This window comes from Calidris pugnax, unplaced genomic scaffold (assembly GCF_001431845.1).
Source record: "Calidris pugnax isolate Ruff unplaced genomic scaffold, ASM143184v1 scaffold196, whole genome shotgun sequence".
Taxonomy (NCBI): domain Eukaryota; kingdom Metazoa; phylum Chordata; class Aves; order Charadriiformes; family Scolopacidae; genus Calidris; species Calidris pugnax.
In genome coordinates, this window is record NW_015091042.1 from 4,165,886 (window position 1) to 4,178,741 (window position 12,856).

At 44.8% G+C, this 12,856-nt stretch overlaps 1 protein-coding gene across 7 annotated transcripts in view; it reads left to right on the plus strand.

Annotated features, from left to right (window-relative positions):
• Nucleotides 1–12,856, plus strand: part of NDST2 (N-deacetylase/N-sulfotransferase (heparan glucosaminyl) 2) — a 128,508-nt gene that overhangs the window by 96,952 nt on the left and 18,700 nt on the right. For all 7 annotated transcript variants that reach the window (XM_014956284.1, XM_014956286.1, XM_014956282.1 and 4 more), the window contains one exon: nucleotides 6,037–7,446. In XM_014956284.1, the coding sequence (XP_014811770.1) occupies nucleotides 6,454–7,446 (993 nt within the window). In that variant the 5' untranslated portion in view covers nucleotides 6,037–6,453. The remainder of the gene's footprint in view (nucleotides 1–6,036; nucleotides 7,447–12,856) is intronic.

The window sequence follows — 12,856 nt, forward strand, 5'->3', positions numbered from 1 at the left end:
AAGGTGTGCAGCTGCCAAGCTACATATTGCTTTTATTAAGTAGGTGGCATCAGCAGCTGTTGAAGGCCGATATTTTGTTTGATTGTTTGTTTTTTAAACAATTCTTCAGGTTCCTGATCTGCACTCTGATCTGTAGGCAGGCTGATAAACACGGCAACAACTGTTTTCCCTTCCCAAATTTGTCCTGGGCCGAGATAGCAAAACATGTAGAGGCTTGTGGTGCCAACATTCAACTTGAGGGAATACCTCATTGTAGAAATTTGAAATTCCCTTGCTTTTGAAAATGAGTCAGGTCAGTTGTAATGACCCGAAGCAGTGAATGTAGTATGATGGGGAGAAGGCAGGGAGATGGAAACCCCATTTCCTAGAAGCTCTTAAGAGGAGGACCTTTTTGTTTTCAGAGGGAAGGACTGGGTTACATTGCTAGCAGGTAGCACCAGGCCATGCCCCTCTTGTTGGCACAGGAAGAACGGGTTCTTTCTTTTTTTTTGTACTCTAAAGCAGTAAGAGAACAAAGATTTGCTGCAAAGTAGGTTGATATATCATGTATCCCAACAGAAAGAACCTTGCAGGAGTCACAGGATTCCTGTGCAGGCCTCCATGGAGCTGGCCTGGCCACATGAGCCGACATCTCCAAGATGTGAACCTTCATGGTGCCTTCAGACCTGCCTCGGACTGGCACAAGGGGAGGTTCAAGCTCGGGTTGGGTTTCCACCAGACTGGGCTGAGAGGAGTTCCTGCAGGTCTGCTTAGCATCGACTGCAGTTTGTTGCTCTTGCAGGAGGTGTGAAGTTACATACCTGTCTGGGGATGATGATAAAAACAAAAACTTATTACTTCATTGCACAGGTCTTCTCCTCAGACTGACACGTTTCAAGCCTGCTGGCCATCTGGCAGCTTTCTGGCTTACTGGTGTGGGGACTTGTCGAAGCAGGGCATGGCGCTGGCTGGAGGCTTCAAGCCCATTTCTTGGAGCAGCACGGGCACCATTAACGTTTCTTGCCTCTTTGACCCAAGTTTTGTATTCCTTGGGCAGTCTCTCACCATGGGATTTGACTGGTGGTGGGTGCTAGCTGAAACACATACCCCGACCCCAAAAATGAGCTGGGTTGGCAATGACATTACAATGTGGCTGTAATTTCCACAGTATTTTTTTTATAATCCAATATGTGGAATACAACCAGCATTCATCCTCCAGAGGTTCTGCTAATTGTTTTGTAGTGTAGTTCACCGTGTTCTGCTGATGTTCCTTGTCAGGCTCCCTACCTTCACGAGAGAAGAGGGGCTGGATACCACCCCCAGACAGGAGAGGGGCTGCGGTGTCTTGCAATCAAGTAGACTAACGAGGAATTTTGTGTCATGATGACACCATTAAAGTGGAATGGGTTGGAAAATCAATCAGATTCCTTCTCTGATTACTGTGTAACTCAATTACTGCAGTCCCTCTGGGGCCCAAGGCAACAACCGTCTCTCAGGAAGTGCCAAAGAAAGACCTCTGAATTAGAGCTGTTGTGGACAAGGGCAAGATCCTGCTGCTGTGCATTCCAGAAAGAGGGATTATATTATGAATAATAGAAAGGGCTGGGGAAATATACTTGTGACACTGGTTTTTAGGGTGGTGAGACCTTCTGTGGCTCAGCCTGGAGGGATCTTATATGACAGAAGCTCTTGATAAAGGTGTCCAGTGACACCAATTATCTTCCACGTGCCTTGGCATGAATGTACCCCCAAAAATATATTCTGGTCACTGTTTTTGGATAAGTGCTGGTCTTGAACATTTGTACTGATCCCCCATGATAATTTCCAAGTGTTGGAAATATCAAAATCAGACATTAAAACCACACAATTCTGATTGTTGTCTTGCTTTCATGTCACATCAGTTGCCATGTGGCTGATAATTCACGGAATGGTTTATGTTTCATGTTAACACTGTATATCACCAGGAAACAGAACATGGGAGTTTTGTAAGGTGTTTGTCTTGATGCTGGTGATTTGTGAGAGAGCTGACCTTACAGCTGATGCTCTCTGCTCCAGCGATGCTTTCCTGGCAGGAGGGGACCCTGCTGAGCCCACGTCCTTGCACTGGCGAAACACTTAATCCTTGCTGTGCCTTCTGACTGCCACCCCCTGCCATTCGCACTCAGGCAGCCCTGGCAGGAGTTTGGAATGGACCTTAATTTATCTATAAACCTCTTTTTTTTTTTTTTTTTTTTTTTTGGATGGTGTTAGGTTTCAAGGAGTTTCATCTCAAAAGAGGACACGGGTGTTTTCATTTCCTTTAAGAGTGAGCCATTTTCAGTGTGATTTTTCTTCTTCTTTTCTTTTCTTTCTCCAGTATAGATCTCCTTGGGCTTTGTGTTTTGGATATAGGTGGTTTCTGACAGCTCTCTCACCTTTTAATATAAATTTTGCTTGGTGTATTTGTTTTCTTGCCTTTTTTTTTTTTTTTTTTTCCTTTTCATTTGAACCTCAAGCAGCTGATGTGGTCCCCAAAGAGCTAAATGCATACCGTGCCAGCTGGCATGCCCTCTGGCTGTGAAGCCTTGTTAAAGAGATCGGAGCTGACAGATTCTTGAGCAGCAATCTGATACAGGCTTTTTTTTTTTTTTTTTTTTTTAATTTGTTTTTTGAGCTCACCCATGTAACAAATGGGTGCTTGTTTGGGAGCTTCGCTAGAGGCTTGAATGGAGTCATTGTTATGAAAACACTGCTGTGATTCAGAAGTGCCCAGCAAAGGGGGTTCCTCTCCCTCTTGCCCCTCAGCTGGGCACTGCAGGTGTGGCAGCCTAGCTCAAACTCTGGTTTCATCCTTATTCTACAGAATAATCCAGTTGTCTTGTGATTTTCATCTTTAAACTGATAACCAGGAAACTGAAGCTACAGCTCTTTGCAAAACGGAGACTCAGTTCACCACTAAAAATGAAGTTGGAGAGGTGAGTGAGTTGTAACCAGGGAAGAGAAGTGTTTTCCAGGTTGGTGTTTTGCGGGTAAAGAGGTGTAATAGTAGTACAGTACTTTGCCAGGCTTCTGCATACATCAGCATATTCTGGGTTTTCTTACTGCTACCGTGGCGTTTAGATGGTGAATTCTACCCCAGAAACACTTCCTTGGAAATTTCTGCAGGCAACACATGAGCTTCTAAGTCCCTCTTTACATTATTTGCTCCTGTAAAAACAACTTTTTCTGTAATACATGTTAAGATAGTGAATCTTTGAATGCTATTCTCAGTCTTCTCAGTCAAAATCAAGTATTAGGAACGTGAGTGGAGTGTTCTGCATGAATTTGTTGCACAGGAGTACAATGAAGGCCACTTCTCACAGCAGCCAATATGCACGGAACTGTGTATGTATTGTGTCTTACAGGGAATTCACCTCATAAAGCAAGACACAGTGTTTATGGTGTGTTTCTATGTAGCCTCTCTCTGCCCTGCTGAATTCTGCCTGCCCTGGCTCCTGCCTCTCTGCAGTTCAGTGCCACTTGGGAGCTCCAGTGCCAAGGACGAGGGTGGTGACATCGGGGCTGTCCTTGCAGAGGCAGTGGGGTGGGAAAAGCTCATTTCAGAGGTGGAAAAGTTATTTTCCTGGTTGCTTGTGAAAGGTGGCACGCGGTTTTGGGTACAATGCTTATACACTGGGACCTCTGTCACTGGGACTGAACTTGACTTGAACTGGAATTATAAGCCATATCTCTGCAGAATGCAGAGAGTTGTGCATTCAAAACCAGTTGTCACTTCAGTTAAAAAAAAAAGGGGAAAAAAACTATCTGAATTCTGTTTTCTACATCTTCTCCTAGTAATTCCTCTCCTTGTCTCCCTTGTCCTTTTTCTAATAAGAAGTTAACAGTATGTAGAGACAGGACTGAAAGATGATTGGTTGTCTGTGTTGAAGAAAACACAGCTTATTGTCGCTGACTGAGCTGGATTTCCAAAGCCAGCTCTGTCATTATAGAGGGCCATTTGGGAATGGGGACTCGATCCATTTGGAGTCTAGGGAACAGAAATTACCTTTTTAAAAAAAAAAAAAAATCTTGATTCATCTGCTGCCTTGCAGTGTGACCTTCAATAAGATTTTCTGTCTCGGTTTCTCCAGTGAAAAATTATTTCTGTAATATACTTTACATTCACAGTCTGTAGCTGTTCTGAAGACCTCATCATGGCTAAGGTTTCATTGTGCACCACACAAGCCAGACCCTGCTCTGCTGAGTCTATAGCATACAAGTTATTTGAGATAATACTTAATGATCATTATAAGGCTTCTGTAAAGAGCACTCTGACTCTTTTCCATCTGCTGTCACAAAGTTAGCAATATTACAGCTCTTCATATAAAATCTGCTTGGGGTTTTGTTGTATCTTCTTCAAGCTGCAACAGCAGTTTGGAAAACAGCCTGGTGGGAGTCTTTAGAGTGGGACTTTTGGCCTCATCTGTGAACTGATATTTTCCCTGACTCAGAAGGATTTTTTTCTGTTTAGTAATACACATTACAAATATGCATCTGTCTCACAAGTAATTTCTTCTCTGGTGGAGCAAAATAAGCATCTGTCTCACGAGTAGTTTCTTGTCTGGTGGAGCTAGTTGTTAAAACCCTGACTTTACTATATAAAAACCTTATGCCTGTCTTAAACTAGTTTTTCTAATATTCTTTGTTTTATCAGGATGATAGTAGCAAAAAGGCTCAAAAATATGAGGAACGGAGAAAGGATGAACTGTTTGGGGAGTACTTCTTGTTATTGTTGCTCTCGTGGCTCCTGGTGTTGTGAGCTGTGCCAGTCGTGCAGGTGGTTGGAGGGACTGTATGTGGAGGAGCACGTGTCTGCAGGAGCGTGGGGGTGTGAAGAAGACAGGTTTTGAGAGGAAAAAAAAAGTTTTAAGTTTTACAGAGAGCTCATTTTGAGCATCGCTGACTTGGTGAGCAACATCTGGCATCTGTTCTTGCACTGTGCTGGGAGGGGCAGCAGGTGCTCCCCAAAAATGTGTCCCAAGTGACGCACATCTGGGTGGTGTTGTAGGTAAGTCACGCTTCTTGTAAGGGAGAGAAAGCTACACAGTGGTTTTATTTTCTTTTTAAACCAAGGAACAATGTAGTTACTTTCCATGGTGTTTTTGTTTTTAAATGGCTTGGCGTTTGTTGGCTTTGTTGAGCATTTTATCCTGGAAAAATAACAACATATGGTGAAATAGTCTGCTGCCATAAACACAAAGCAGGAGGTGAGAGAGCTTCGTAGCAAGAAACTTTCACGTATTTGAGACCAACCCAAATTTACGTCGTGCTGTTGATGATTTAAAACTGGCTTCGTGCTCTTCAGTGGCATTTGAGGGAAGGCAAGGAAGGTTTCAGGAGATGTCTCCTCTCCAACTACCGTGGAATCGATTGGCAGCAATTAGGTGTGCAGTGCGTGGGCAGCCTGTGCCCCTTGGCTCTGTGATGCCTGAGGGATGATGCCACTCCAGGGCTGTGTTTGGAGAGCCTTAGAAGAACATGAGTTCCCAGGACAAGTCGGGCAGCCTCTTAGAGAGGAGGGAACCATGGAAATCAGGAGCTGTGGGAATTTGAGGCATCCTGGTGGGTTCGGGACAGCTGTATCCTGAGGGCCTGGGAAGTCACTGGCAAGGACTTGGACACCTAATCCTTAGTGTGAGAACAGGACAAGATGGAGAACATGAGGGCTATCTCCTCTTCTTGGTAATTTTGAAATATAGGCTAGAATAAAAGGGGTTCATGGCATAAAGAGGGGTGGGGAAGGCCAGGTGCACTGGCTGTGTTTGCTGTGCTGTGTGAGAATCTCACCCAAGGTGAATGCCAAGTCTCTGAGAGCTCTGTCAGGACCTTTCTTCCAAAGGCCATTGCAGTTGTCCTGCCAAGCTCCCGCACGAATGCTGTGCGTCACTTCCCAGGGAACAGGTCTGCCTGCTGACAGGAGAGTGATGCTGCCCACCTCGCACCTGCTGGTCCTGCCATTTCATCTCAAACCCCTTAAATACCGTGAATCCGTACTGAGAATGAGAATTGACTTTTTTTTTTTTCTTTTTTAAATTGCAGGATGCAAAGAAAAGGTGCCATCATGTGAATGCGAAACGGCTAAATGAGAAACGGGGCACCTGGGAAGGCTGAGCTGAAACTGCTTGTGCACAGGATGACAGACTGATTTGCTGTTGGAGACGAGATTCAGGAAACACCCCCCCCGCCCCCCTCCTCCAAAAGACTTTCCTGAGTGAAAGGAGAGGAGCAGGAGGAAGCACACAAAAGAGCAATGGGAATTGAGGGCCATGGTTACTTGAGATAAATGGCAGATCCCTGGGAGTCTAGCCTGGTAGCTGTTTGCTTTAGCTTTGTCTCTCTCTGCAGCTGCTCTTGCTTTTTTGGGAGCTGCTGCTGGGTGCTGCCAGGGCAGCACTGGAGATTTCAAGCCCAGCGTGGGCGCAGGGCGTGAGGAGGGGGTGGGCAGCCCGCCTCACCATGATTCAGTTGTGGAAAGTAGTGCGGCACGTGCGACAGCTGGAGCTCCACAGATTGATCCTGCTGCTCATTGCCTTCAGCCTGATCTCCATGTGCATCCTGGCTTACTACGTCACTAACAGTCCCAAAATCAAGGAGCCCCCACCCCTGCCCTTCAGTGACTGCAGCAACCAGCACCGCATCTTGATCCCCCCGCAAGCCAGCTGGAGGCTCACGAAGTCTGTGGACACCTCACGCACGGATCCAGTGGTGCTCGTCTTCGTGGAAAGCATTTACTCCCAGCTGGGGCAGGAAATAGTGGCCATCCTGGAATCTAGCCGGTTTAAATACAGGACAGAGATCGCCCCTGGCAAAGGGGACATGCCCACCCTGACAGACAAAGACAGGGGACGCTACGCTCTTATTATCTATGAGAACATCCTTAAATATGTGAACCTAGACGCTTGGAACCGAGAGCTGCTGGACAAATACTGTGTAGAGTATGGAGTGGGGATTATAGGCTTTTTCAAAGCCAACGAGAACAGCCTACTCAGCGCACAGCTCAAGGGTTTCCCCCTTTTCCTACATTCCAACTTGGGGCTGCGGGACTATCACATCAACCCTAGTGCTCCCCTGCTCTACGTCACCCGGGCTAACGAGGTGGAGCAGGGTCCCCTGCCTGGTGATGACTGGACTGTGTTCCAGTCGAACCACAGCACCTACGAGCCGGTGCTGTTGGCCAGCACGAAGTCCTCGGAGTCCATTCCTCACCTGGCCACCCACAAAGCGTTGCATGCCACGGTGGTGCAGGACCTGGGTCTGCATGATGGGATCCAGCGGGTTCTCTTCGGCAATAACCTCAATTTTTGGCTGCACAAACTCATTTTCGTGGATGCCATTGCCTACTTGACTGGCAAGCGCCTCTGTCTCACACTTGATCGCTATATCCTCGTCGACATTGATGATATATTTGTGGGAAAAGAGGGCACTCGCATGAAGGTGTCTGATGTAGAGGTAAAATCTCCAGAATAACTACAGGCCCCAGACAAATTTCTAGTGTGTGTGTGTGTGTGTGTGGTGTGCCAGGAATGTCAAGGTTGCATTTAATTTAAGTGAAAGAGTCGATTGCTGCAATTGTTTTGGTTTTAAGCAGAGAAATAACCTGCAAAGATGTTGAGGCACCATATTGGATGCTCTCAACAGCTTTGCAGGTTTAAATGGAGCCTTTTTCATTCTGGGACCTGTAGCTGGCCTCTCTGATTTTAAGAGGAGGATGATCTGTCTCCTCTTTAACAGAGGGAACAAGCACATGCACATTTCCTCTGTCAGCCTGTTTGTAGCTGTAAACTCTACCTTTCAAAAGGAAAACGCAGGTTGCGTTAGAAAAGAATAGAAAAACTGTATTTTTTTATATTATTATTTCTTATGATTATATATAAAGTGTATTTCTTATATTGCAAAACTGTAGGTATTTCAAAGTGAAGCACCTTTTAACCTTTCATCCAAGGGCACAGAACGTTTGAGGCAAAGGTATAAAACAAAATACTGTTGTACATGTGTGTCCCCTTACCTGAACTGAACCTCACCCTTTACATGTTCCCAAGAGCACTCTTCCACCTCACTAGGAGTCTTACCACCCTTCCTACATGTGTTATGCATCCAAGCAAGACATATCTTGGTTCATCTCCATTTTTTTCAGGTCTTTGAGATTTGAAGTTCTGCTTCTGATCCCAAGTTTAGCTTGGGGTAAAGGAAACCCTTGCAACCTGCTTTATCTTTTCAGCTCATTTGAAGCTGCATGCCTGAAGCAGCTTGCCTTGCATGGCATTATTTATTTTACTTGCTTCTTTCTTTAATAATTCTTCAGAGTCACCTTTGACCATAACTCTCTAAGCAAACGGGTATAGAAAAAGTGTTTCCAAGCAGACAGAAAAATGGAACTGTTGTATATAATATTTATTTAAGGAAAATGTTAAAATTTTCTTCATTTCAGTACCTCTGTGTTTTGGGGTGCTGAAACACTTTGAAAGCTTTTTTTCTTGAAGGATCACAACCAGGTCCAAAGCAGGCCCTGCACCCTCTAGTCCAAGCTGGCAGAGAGTCACACCTCTGTCGTGTTTTCGCAGGTTAAAGACCTATATGAGAAAACAGGAGATAGGTGGCCAAAGCTCTTGGAAACAAAGGCTGCTCTAGTGATGTTAAAAACAAAGCCAGACTAGATAATTCCAAAAGATGCTTTGTTTGGGTTTTAACAGGGTGAAATGGAGGAATAATCTGTGATCAGTAAGCAGAGAATCTCGGGCAAAGCAGATAAACCCCAGGTTTATCCATTTAAAAGAAGCTCTCTGATTGCAGAGCCACGAGAGGTTAATGAATTTTTATTTTTTAAAAGCGAGAAATAACTACATGGATTTGTTGATAGCCTCTCGCCGTGGGGAGAGAAGGGGATGTAATAGTGACAGAACAGCTGGCATTTGCTTTGGCCTTTTATATAAAAGCTCTGTTTCAGGGCTGTTATCTCAACACACAGCTCCTTATCTTAAAGCTTAGATTACAGCGGTCAGGGTAGCGGTTTGAAGATTGGATGTTGTTTGAAAGGTATAAAATTGACTCTGCTGTCCCAGTGAGGCTGTTCACCATATGCAGGTCCACGTTCAGAGAGCTTCCCAGACAAAATTGCTATTAAAAGACTGTGAATATAATTTGATGAAATGCATGCCCATGGAAGATGTCCTGTGTGAGAGGAGAAACGTTTTTATTTGTGATGCTTAAGGGAAGGCTGAATAGCTTTCTTCTTTAAAAAGAAAAAAAAAAAGAATTGTGCTTGCTTTTAGTTTAAAGATGATAACCCTTGAGTCCCTGTTTCTGCTGAAGGGCTGCAGCAGGAGCTTGCAGTCCTCAGTCGAAGCAAAGCAGTTGGAAGTTGCACAGGGAAAACGTTTTCCCCTTGTGAAGTTTACCACACATTTGAGCTGCATGTAATTAACAAAACAAAATCTCGGAGAATCCCTTCTCAATTATTCCCCATTCAGTCTCTTCTAAAATCATAATCCCTCTGAATTTACCAAACCTCCGTGGAACTGGCCAACAAAGACGAGCTGTTTCTAATGCAAAAGGATCTGGCTTTTATGATCCTTCCTGGTCGTCTTTAGGTATGAGAAAAGAAGATTAAGTCGATGAGTTTTTGCCTCTTCTGCTGGTAATCTCTACAAGGGCATAAATAGTGAGCAGTCATTGCTAGCAGGTCTGAGCTAAGGGAAAATCAAGGACAGTCTTTTCATTTTGGGTTATGAATGGTGAGGGTGGAAGAGAGAGAATCTAGTGAGGGTGGCTGGCAGCCAGCTCTTGCCTTTCTAAATTGCAAAGGGGGATCTTACCTGAAACGAAAATACTCAGCAGTTTCTAACTCCATAATTCTAACATTGTCGGGGCGGTAGAAACACCAGTACTGGGAATGCTTTCTCTGACGAGCTGTTTCTAATGCAAAAGGATCTGGCTTTTATGATCCTTCCTGGTCGTCTTTAGGTATGAGAAAAGAAGATTAAGTCGATGAGTTTTTGCCTCTTCTGCTGGTAATCTCTACAAGGGCATAAATAGTGAGCAGTCATTGCTAGCAGGTCTGAGCTAAGGGAAAATCAAGGACAGTCTTTTCATTTTGGGTTATGAATGGTGAGGGTGGAAGAGAGAGAATCTAGTGAGGGTGGCTGGCAGCCAGCTCTTGCCTTTCTAAATTGCAAAGGGGGATCTTACCTGAAACGAAAATACTCAGCAGTTTCTAACTCCATAATTCTAACATTGTCGGGGCGGTAGAAACACCAGTACTGGGAATGCTTTCTCTTTTGACAGTGCTATTTTGAGCTGTGCCAGTGCCACTGCTGGGCACTGGGAAAACTGTGGAAAATCCTCTTGAGAACGTGCTACTCAGTGTCCACAGGGGCAGATCCTATGAAGAAGGTGTTTCTGCAGCATGTTCCTAATCTGCTTTGCAGGAGCATTTTAGAAGAGGCTGTCAAACTCTCTCCTTTCTTCCTTAGTTTTTTATCATCTGTTTCTCTTCATTTGTCCACATACTGTTTCCCTAGACCCATGGTGCCCTCTCTTCCCAGCATCTGCCTCCCAAACTTAGTTCCCTCTTTTCTTTTACCTCTTTTTAGAGGGATCTGAGATAGGAGAGGTAATACTTAGGGTTTGTATGAAACAGCTAAAATCCCTGCAAACATGTTTGGAAGTTAAAAATTTCATAGCTAAAAAAGTAGAGTTGCATGAAGGTTTAGCCCTATATTATTGCGATCCCAAGGGCATCATTTTAGGATTAGGTCCTAAAGAAGCAGCCTAAAAGTCAGGGTGCCTCCCTTGATTTCTTCCTCAATCGTAGAATTTTAACCCCATTGAGAGAGTTGTTACCGTTTACTGGATGGTATCAAAAGCTTGTAGTGACTGTTGAGTAAATCTTTGCAGATCCATTATATAGATTTGTTTAATGTATTGCAACAAAAGGCACGATTTTATTTTTTTTCTCCTAACATTTGCTTAGAAGTAAATTTTTATCATAACTTGAGATTATAAAAAAGCCTTTTTTAAAGTGATGGGCAATGAACCTCAGACTGAAGTTTAGACCTTTTTTGCATTGTGTCCAGAAATGTGCATTGGAATGTAGATGTCTGTTCCTTGGCCATGCAGTGTGGCTGCCCCAATTAAGTACTAAAGGCCTCCAAAAATACAGGTCATGAGTTGCAGAGCATGTTCCCTGATAGACTGTGACAAGCGTGAAGCAAGTCTGGCCTTGATGTGGCTTATGAGTTGTGGTGGCCAGTGGTGGCAATCTCTTGGAGACCCCATCTGTTCTTTCCTGGGGTTGAGCCTCGCTGAGCTTCTAGCAGGGAGCTTAGCTGGGGAAGGGGCCTTTCTGGCCTTGGCTACATCCTGGAAGGATTTTTGGAATGGAAGATAGTTAGAAAATATAAAACAGAAATACTTGGAGGAGTTGGAGGGGCAGTTTTCTAGAGGAAGAAGCTTGCCTTTTAAGAGATGAGGGATAGCTAAAATGCTGGCCTTCTGTGCTGTACCACATGAGCAACTAAATTTCTTGAATACGCACATCTGGATCTGTTTGCATCTGGCTAGCTATTTTATATCTTAATGGATAGCCTATTCCACGTTTCTCAATTGCCTTTTGTTTAAGAATCTCAGGGTACATTATGGATATAAATGAAATGCCGCTTGAGTCACCTCTAAGATGTTTTTAGTACTACCGTGTTCATCCTGCTTTATAAAAGAAAGGAGAGGGTAGTGGTGTGAAAGAGAGAAGTGCCATCTTCCCGGCCCGTTCCCACATCTGTATTGTTCCACCTTACCACAGCCCACAGACCTCTTTGGGCCAGGGTGCTAGGGAACAGTGGATGCATAAGTTGTTGAAACAAACTCCCAGATACTTTACTTGGCACCTCGGTCTCTTTTATCCTGTGCAAGGGAAAGACATTTTTTCAAACCTGTGCCGTGCCACCTTACAGATGTGGCTGTGGAAAGGACCCAGCATCAGCAGAGGGGGTGGCACACAATTAGCAATAAAACACACCAAGAAAAGCAGGACTCCATAGAGCTCTGCAGTCTCAGAATTTCTGAGGCCCCCACGGATTCTCCCTGGTCCCTCCCCAAACACAAAGAATTGCTGCCTGCTGGAGCAAGGCTTTTTGGGATTTATCATCAGACAGATGTGTCGTCATGGTAACCCCAGACAGGCTTTAAATCTCCCTCTGTGCAGAGGAACGCTAAGCCTCTTAGCTGCTGTCTTTCCTCCCCACTGTCCTACCCGAGCTTGAGGAACTGGATGTGCCTTTCGGGGCAGTGGGGAGAAGTGGTGAGGCTTGGGACAGCTTTGGAGATGAGAAAGAGGAACTTTCCTTTCTATGATACTGGGCAATGTGTTCAAGGTGCTGGTCCCAAATTTGATGTGGTCTTGTCATCCAGGTGGGCAGACAGGTGCTTCTCTTGGAGAGATGCACAGCTCTTGGTCTGTGCTCTGTGATATATGGGATGAATCCCTGTGTCTCGTGGGGTCAGGTATGGAGAACTTGACCTCCCATTGCCTGTTCTGGATTTTGTGCAGCAAAGGAGGCTTCAGCCATCAGTGCTGCTGGCATGTCACCTTTTAAAAGCACTGCCTGCATTTGTGGTAGGTTCTGGAGATGTCATGTGCCATATATTTCTCGAAATATTGCTCTTGGATGGGGGCTGGGGTAAGGATGTGGTAGACATGTGGCCATGGAGGAGCTGGGATCTTTGAAATGTGTCCCAGGCTGATTTGATGTCAGTATTGTGTGGCTGTGGGGAGGAGGAGCTGGCAATTAAGTGTGTCTCTAGGGAAAAGTCTGAAAGCTTGGTTCCTTCAGAGAGAGTGTCTGCAGCACTGCAGAAATAATTTGTC